General features: G+C 36.7%; 1 protein-coding gene across 1 annotated transcript in view; it reads left to right on the top strand.

Annotated features, from left to right (window-relative positions):
* The first annotated feature begins 310 nt into the window (after window positions 1–310).
* Window positions 311–9,285, top strand: part of XK (X-linked Kx blood group antigen, Kell and VPS13A binding protein) — a 43,421-nt gene continuing 34,446 nt past the window's right edge. The window contains exon 1 of the mRNA XM_074300847.1: window positions 311–1,034. Within this exon, the coding sequence (XP_074156948.1) occupies window positions 790–1,034 (245 nt within the window). The 5' untranslated portion in view covers window positions 311–789. The remainder of the gene's footprint in view (window positions 1,035–9,285) is intronic.

Raw genomic sequence — 9,285 nt, 5'->3', positions numbered from 1 at the left:
CCGTGCCCGCGCTGCTGCCAGGGCCCTCCCCGGCTCTAACCCCGCGGGGATGCGTTTGACCGGCGCTGACATGACTATTTAAGGACTAGGTTGCCTCAGAGGCTCAGGAGACCAAGTTCCTGATCCGGCGCTTCCTCTTGGCCCAGCTAATCCTGGAAGGTTTCAGATGCGGCTGCGGTCGGAGGTAAGCCGAGAGGTGCAAGTGCGAGTCTTTAAAAAAAAAAAAAAAAAAAAAAGGTGAGGCGTGGGGAGCACCCGCAGGAGGGGGACACCTGAATCCCCGCCCCCTTCGTTCCCCCACCCCCTTCCTCTCGAGGCTGCCACCTGTCAGCGGCGCTCAGCTCTCCCTCAGTAGTGCGAGGTCAGCCTCCCAGCAAAGCGACTAGCACTTTCTTGGAAAGGCGCCCAGCCAGGTCTGAGAGGGGCCAAGGCCGGCGGCTGCAGCTGGCCCATCTCCCCGCCCTCCCCTTCCCCCAGGGACGGGGCAGCCGAGCTGCGGCAGGCAGGCAGGGGGACGAAGGCCACGACTCCGCCGGGCAGCGGCGGCTTGCCCCGGGCAGCCCCTTCTCCGGGCTTCGCTGCGGGGGCTCGGCGACGCGGTTGCCGCGGCGCGCAGGAAGCGAGAGCCGGCACCCGGGGAACTCTAGGGAAGGAGCGATGGACCTATCGGGCACTTGTCAGCCGCCGCTCCCCCCCGCCGCTGGCGCTCCCAGATAACCAGCGCGGGCGGGCGGGCGGGCCTGAGGGGGCGGCGGCGGCGGCGGCCCGGGCTCCGGGGGAGGGGTGGAGATGAAATTCCCCGGCTCCGTCCTGGTGTCCGTGTTCCTGTTTGTGGCGGAGAACGCGTTCGCCCTGTACCTGAGCAGCATCTACAGCTTGGCTGGGGACAGCATCTGGCTGACCCTGACCCTGCTCTTCTCCCTGCTGCCCTGCGTGCTGGTGCAGCTCACGCTCATCTTCGTCCACCGAGACCTGAAAAGGGACCGGCCGCTGGTGCTGCTGCTGCACTTGCTGCAGCTGGGACCCTTGATCAGGTGGGTGGTGGGGGCCGGGGGCCCGGGCGGGCGGACCCGGGCCGGAGGAAACTGTTTTGCACTCCTTTGCCCAAACTCGGAGCGCTTTCTTTCCTTTTTTTTTTTTTTTTTTTTTTTCATCCTCTCCTCTCGGCGCTCCTCCCTTCAGGCCATATCTATAGCTTCAAGGCCGACCCAGGGGAGGTGCCCCCTCCCGCTCCCCCTCCCCCGCGGCCTACCAGAGAGGAAGGCCGCCCTCCACCGGGACGGGAAAGAGATCGAGCTCCCCGTGTATTAATATTGGCGCTAGGTTCGTGGGCCATCGAGTCATCGGTGGGGGGAAAGATCCCCACCCATCTGTCACTCTCTGTTCGCATCTGCAGGTCGCAGCTGGGATAATGTAGACGGGCTGCAGGGTTTAAGTTACCCAATAACTAGATCTGATTTTATTCTACAATAATAGGAGCTGTTTGGATTTTACTTAGGACATGTATACTGACAAACTTAGAAAAGCAAGAGGGCCACACCCTTCCCAAGTCTGGGGAAATGGAAAAGTAAAGCTATATGGCCTTATGTCCTGCGGTGGTTGTTCCCCCCCCCCCCATATTTGGATATTGAGCTCCTATGCAAATGACTACATATACAGGTAGTATGTTGTTGGAATAACCTTCCTGTCTTTCTTAGGCTATGGGCATGTATTTAAATTAATTAAATTAAATATTAAAACCTCTTACCAATAGCCATTTTTTAAAAAGGACCTACCATTCATCATTCTTTTTTTTTTTTATTAATCATTCATCATTTTTTTATTAATCCTTCATCATTTTTTTGGAATATTTGTTCAGATTATTATCAAAAGAGTCCCTTGTTTATCCATCACTGCCAAATTCAAACAATTAATGTTCTACAAATTTCACTTTAGTTCATTGAAAGACCCTTAAAAGGATAATATTTGTAGATAACAAAACAAAAAATCCTCACCTGTGTCAACCATGGAAAATACAAATAAACTCAGTGGAACAGACTGAGAATTCTTAGCATTGGATCTGTAAACTTAAGAAAAAATTAACAATTATTGTCAATATAATTAGTTTCCTTTATAATCCTATGAATTTTATTTCCTGCATTTAAAAAGAAGGGATTCATAAGGTTCACCAGGCTTCCAAGGGAGTCCATGACAAAAATATCCTAGGAACTTTTGTAACAGAGGAATGGTTTTAGAGAGAGAAGAAAGGGGAGAAATGCATCTGAAGTTAGCCAGAATCAGCCCAGTCATGAACAGTCTACTGACCTGCTACTCTACCCAACTATTTATTGCCTGTGTGACTGATACAGTGAGTGCCTTAGTTTCTTTATGTTGAAAATGAAGGGACTAAAGTTGATCTCAGTCTCACTAATTCTGAACAGCTGTGACATGCAAGACTCAAATAGAGAGTGACTGATCAATCAGTAAAATAAAATAAACAAATCCCTTGGCAACTACAATAAAATACAGGATCATAGATTTAGATGTATAAGAGAAATTTGAGGATGTTAAGTTCAATCCTCTTACTTTACAGATGAAGAAATTGAGTCCCAACTAGGTTAAGTGAATTGACCATGGTCACTGGAGTAGTTAAGTGACAAGATTGAAAACCAGAACCTCTAACTAAAGCCATTGATCTTGCATTTAACTGAAAATGGTTAAATTATGGACTAAGCTTTTTTCTCTTACTGTATATACAATTATATAACATATATATAAAACAAATTCTTTTATATAATATTTAACATATATAACAAATTTGACTTCCAGCTCACAACAAATTAAATAAGAAATGAGAAGAGGAGCTAATATGAGTATGGGCCACTGCAGCAACTAACAGATAACTTCCTTGAGAGTGAGGGACAAAAAACAAACAAACATTAAAAGCTTAGATTGAAGTAATAAACCAAACCAAACCAAACCAAAACCAAACCAAATCAAACCAAAATACCAGTGGGATGAATCCATTTAGTATAGAGATACATACCCCTTTGTACTTTAAAAGCAAGAATGATAAACAATATATATATATATATATATGTGTTTGTGTGTGTGTATATATGTGTGTGTGTGTGTGTGTGTGTGTGTGTGTGTGTGTGTGTGTGTGTTTCAAGGCATCATGGAAAATTTAGATTTTCAGTATCTTTTGTTTCAGAAAGTAGGGATTAGAGTGATGAGTAGTTTGAATCTGGGATATTAATATGATGTGTCTAAAACTTTTGGCAGCAATGTAATCCTTTACTTTAAGCAAAGCTTTAATGGATCTCTTGTGTGTGGGGGGAGACTTTGAAAAAGTCTAATCATATTCTACTACTGGCTGCTCTATAAACATATACTACACATATAAAGCACAAATACACATGTACATTTATATCTTCAAATACAGATTGTTCCTAAAACTTTGACAAGACTTGAGAATGCTATGTTGTTCTTTAAAATGAAAAAAAAAATAATGCAAAAGTGATTTTTAAAAATATCTTATTTTTCTCACCAATTTTATCCCAAGTCTAATGATATTGCAAACAGATTACTTGAGAAAAAATATTTTTTAATATTATGGATAAATGAGAACAATATTAGACACCATAGCTCACTTTGTACTGCTTCAATTATTTTCCTTTTGCCCTTCATTTACATGAACCATTATTTTGAAATTTTTTTCAGTTAATGATATTTTTGTTTTGAAAATTTTAAAATTTTAAAGCTTTTTTTGTTCACTTATTTATTTATTATTAACATTTTTTAAAAAAAGTTTTGAGTTAACTTTTCTCTTTCCCTCCCACTTTTCTGCCACACATTGTAAAGGCAAGAAATGTGATATCAGTTTTATATGTGAAGTCATGCAAAACATACTTCAATATCAGCCATGTTGCCAAAAGAGGAAAATAAATAAAATTTAAAAATTATGTTTACATCAGCATTCGTACTTCATTAGTTCTATCTCTAGAGGCAGAGAGCATTTTTATTCATTTCATTCAGATGGCTGCATAATTATATTCCATAGACTAGCTAAATCATTCATAGTTGATTATCCTGCAGTATTGTTACCGTATGCAATCTCCTGGTTTTGCTCACTTTGCATCAGTTCATTTATGTGTTCCCTATTTTTTCTGAGACCTTCCTGTTTGTCATTTTTTATAGCATAATAGTATTCCACCACAGGTCAGTTAGATGGTATAGTAGATAGAGTTCTATCTATAAATCCTGAGTTCAATTATGGCCTCAGACACTCACTGGCTCTGTGGCCTTAGACAAGTCACTTGACCCAATTCTTCATCTAAAAAAGCCAGAGAAGGAAATGGCAAACCACTTCCATATCTTTACTAAGAAAACCCCAAATGAGATGATGAAAAATCAGACATAATTGAAACTACTGAAACAACCAAAATTTAATCACAACCATATGCCACAATTTGCTCACCCATTCCCTAATTAATGGACATCCCTTTAATTTCCAATTCTTTGCCATTACAAAAAAAATCTGCTGTAAATATTTGGTATAATACAGGTCCTTTTCCTTTTTCTTTGATCTCTGTAATACAGAGCTAGAATTGGCATTTCTGGGTCAAAGGGAATATATAGTTTTGTGTTCTTTGGACATAGTTCTAAATTATGATCCAAAATGACTGGATTAGTTCACAATTCTACCAACAATGCATTACCGTATCAATTTTTCTACCTCCCCTCCGATATTTTTCATTTTTCTTTTTTTTTTCATATTAGCCAATATGATAGATGTGAAGTTTTATCTCGGAATCATTTTGATTTGCATTTTTCTAATCAATAGTGATTTAGAGCATTTCCCCCCATGACTATAGATTTAATAACTTAATTTGAAAACTGACTATTTGTATTCTTTAACCATTTATCAATGATGGAATGTCTCATATTCTTATAAATTTGACTCAGTTCTTGTGTATTTGAGAAACGAGGCCTTTATTAGAGAAACTTGCTATAATTTTTTCTCTTAGTTTTTTACTTTCCTTTTCATCTTAGCTTCACTGATTTTGTTTGTGCACAGTGTTTTTAATTGGATGATATAAAAATTATCTATCTTATATCCTGTAATGTTCTCTGTCTCTTGTTTGATCATAAATTCTTCCCCTAATCCATAAATCTGACAGGTAAATTATCACATGCTCACTTTGTTATCATTCTTTGCCTATGTTGTCATTCTTAATGTCAAAATCATGCACCCATCTTGATCATGTCTTGTTACAACATGTGAATGTTGGCCCATGTCTAGTTTTTGTCTTACATGATTTCCAGTTTTTCCAGAATTTTTGTCAAATAGTATTTCTTGTCTTAAAAACTTGGACATTTGGGTTTATCAAATACTGGATTACTATAGTCATTTACTACTGCATATTGTATACTTAGTGTAGTCCACTGATCCACCACTCTATTTCCTAACCAGTATCAGATTGTTTTTGATAATTATTGCTTTGAAATACAATTTGAGATCTGGTATTCCTAGGCTTCCTTTCATAGCATGTTTTTCATTAATTCACTTAATATTTTTGAATTTTTGTTATTCTAGATGAATTTTGTTATTATTTTTCTAGCTCTCCTAAATTTTTTTTGATATTTCGATTGATATGGAACTGAATAAGTAAATTAATTCAAGCAGAATTGTCATTTTTATTGTATTGGTTTAGCCTACCCATGAGCAATTAATATTTCTCCAGTTGTTTAGATCTGACATTATTTGTGAAAAATGTTTAGTAATTGAGTTTCATAGTCCTTGGGTTTCTCTTGGCAGGTAGAGTCCAGAGTGTACTTATATTAAATGGAATTTTCTCTTCTTATTTCTTCCTGGCTTGACTTTCTTGTATTATGTAGAAATACTGATGATTTATATGGTTTGTTTTATATCCTGCAGCTTTGTTAAAGTTATTGTTTCAATTAACTTTTTAGTTGATTTTCTAGTATTCTCTAAGAATAACATTATTTTATCCACAAAAAGTGATAATTTTGTTTCTTTAATGCTTATTCTAATTCCTTCAATTTATTTTTCTTCTCTTATTTCTATACTTAGCATTTCTGGCACAATATTGAGTAATAGTGGTAACAGTGATAGACATCCTTGCTTTACTAGTGATCTTATTGGAAACAATTCTAGCTTAGCTTCATTACAGTTTATGCTTTTTGATGCTTTTAAGTAGATACTACTTATCATTTATAGGAAAGTTCCATTTATTCCTATGTTTTCTAGCATTTTTGATAAGACTGAGATTTATATTTCATCAAAAACTTTTTCTAGTCTGTTGATGCAATTGTATATATATTATATATGCAAATATAATATATATATATTTGTTTGTTTGTTTTTGTTGTTGACATGGTCAATTAATTTTAAAGCTTTCTACTTCCAAACTGCCTCAGTTTTCCCATTGCTAAAGTGGAGTAATAATACTCATAATATTACACAAGTTTGTGAGACTCAAGTAAGATAACATATATAAAGCACTTTGCCAACTTTTAAGTTCCATATGAATGCCAGTTATTGTAAGTGCTTTTGGAATATTGCTGGAATTGTAGGACTATTTGAAAAAAATATGTTAACAGTATCTATAGCCCATCATCATCACTAGAAGTAAACCTCAGGTAGTTAGTTGTCCATAATCATATTTCTTCTGTATTTCAAGTTTGTTGCTAGCACTAGTTCATGGATCATTAGTCATAGTTTGGAAATCAATGGTTTTCATTGTAAATACGCTAGGAATCATAAATAAAGCTGATTTAGTAACTCAACACTTTCAAGTCAAGGATAAATTGGGATTATTAGTCTAAGACTATGTCTTCCTTATTTACAAATTGTCTTTTTTTTTTTTACAAGCTGATATTTTTTAGTTTAATTAAAGACATTAATTAAGCATCTATTGAACAAGATTAGAAAGTCAAGGATGAAATCTACTTAGTTTCTGTCCTTAAAGAGCTAATTGTCTAATGGAGATATATAACACATATTAGTACATTGTGTGATACAAGATAAAATTTAATAGAGGCAAAACAGAGACCAGGACAAAATGTCATTAGAAAATGTGAAGGAGGAGGGATGACTGTTAACTGGAGGAAAAGAAATCATGGAGCCGTTGGCCCTAAAATGGACCTTGGAGGAAAGTACATTTCAATAGGCAAGAGATAAGGAGACAACAAATTCCAAATATGAGGGAAGCTCTTAAATGAATGTCTGGATGTAGAAGGCTATAAAATGAACCTGCTGGACTTCTATAGTTTAAATTGCCTAGATTGTAGTATGAGTAAAGCATTAATGGCATAAAATACAACTGAAAAGGTAACTTGAAGCAATATGGTGGAGGGCAAAAATTAGAGTTTGTATTTTGTCTTCCAAGAATTCCCAGTTAGGTATTTGAGTAGAAAAGGGATTATGGCATGAGATCTGTGTTTTAGGGAAGGGAAAGAATGAGCATTTATATAATGACTACTATGGACTAGACACTATGCAAAGTGCCTTTTTTTTTTTTTTTTTTCAAATACTACCTCATTTGTTTCTCAAAATAACCATGGGAGGTAGGTGCTATTATCACCCCAATTTTACAGTTGAAGAAACTTAGTCCAGAAGAATTTAAATGACTTGTTCAGTGAGTCACACAGCTAGTAAGTGTCTGAGACTGGATTTAAACTTGGCCTTCTGATTCCAGGCCCTATATACTGAACCATCAGAGTTGCTTCTTTAGGAAAATTCGTTGAGTGATTGTGTAAAGGGTGAAATTACTGGAGACTGGGAAGGTATTTGAAGATGCTATTACAATGGTTCAGGCAAGATGAAAGCCTGATCTTTAGGTGAATTGAATGGGAAAAGAGTCATTATCATTATAGAAATGACAGGGCCATTTTGCATTCTTGTCTCTTGTGACTTTTCAATTTTATAATTACCCTTCATGATATTTTTAAAAATTTAAAAGATTGCTGTGCTATATATATGTCATTGTAATGTTTTCTTTCATGAATCTATTTGTAATGCTTCATAGGAATTTTAGGGCTCTTCAGAATAGTTTGAAAAGTGCTGCTTTAATGAAATATTAAGTTACATCAGTTTTAGTTGGTGAAAGGCCTTTTATCTTACTCTTGCCAATTCTACACTGTGGTCCAGATAGGTTAGATAAGTGCTTGAATTTTTTTCCTTTCATATGTCTAGTGTTATACTTGAAAGTGTAGACAGATTACTTTGCAAAATATAAAGATCCAGAAAGATTACATTGGAATGAATAGTTTATTCTTCTGAATAAATGAGAATCTTATATAGTTGATGCATTTGGAAAAATTAACATATCATTCATAGATATGTGCCTCACAGATATGCAATTATTATGTAATATTATGTACATTATGTACAAATACATCAATTAGGTCATTTCTACTTCTGAATGATTCTATTTTAACTCTGCTCATGTCCAAACAGGTCAAAATAGTTTCTCTTAAGTGAAATAAAGAATGTTGCAGCATAGTGTATTTAGTGACTCATCTTTTAAAGTTATTTTGGAATTTTGCCCCCTTTTTTAAGTGAAAGACAGCTAATTTGCTATGACCATAAAACTTGTCAGTTATTTGGACCTGGCCTGTATTTCCCATAGGAACAATCCTATTAAAATCCTACAAAAGTGCACCAGACTGGTTTACAGTTGCTTATTATTTAGTTCACAAGGTATATATGACGGACAGTGTGGTTCCAGTACTGTTAGAAAATCTAACCATATGGGTTAACAGTTTTTCTGGGAAAACAATCCAAAGTTTTTGGTATACCAGAAATATCTTTCCCCTAATCCCAGTAGAACTAAGATAACCTGAATCTTCTCACCTTTTTGCAGGACATAGATTGAGAAGTAGGAGAAGGCATGAGAGAGAAACATGAGGTCTTTTGCTAGTGTAAATCCACAAAAAAAGTTCTTCAACTTAATCTAGCTCTCCATTTCTTTTCTTTTGTTTTATTCTCTGGGTTCACAGCCTTCCTTTTTCTCTTTTTAACACAAAATAACATTTGCATTTTCTATGGTTTCATAAGAAAACTTCCAAATAGGAGCTAAATGTGTATAATACATATACAGAAAATACTGAAATAGGAAAAAAGACACAAACTACCCCTCACATTTAGTCACAAATCCTAAAGGGAAATGGGGATTTAGAGACAGATCAGGGCTTCTGAGGTATTTTGGTGTAGGAAATAAGAAAATGGTGTAGGATTTGGGATACTTTGGCACGATCACAGAATTTGGAATACAGTCA

This window comes from Sminthopsis crassicaudata, chromosome 3 (assembly GCF_048593235.1).
Source record: "Sminthopsis crassicaudata isolate SCR6 chromosome 3, ASM4859323v1, whole genome shotgun sequence".
Lineage (NCBI taxonomy): Eukaryota > Metazoa > Chordata > Mammalia > Dasyuromorphia > Dasyuridae > Sminthopsis > Sminthopsis crassicaudata.
Note: the sequence above shows the minus strand (reverse complement) of the source record. Positions and strands in the feature narration are given on the sequence as shown.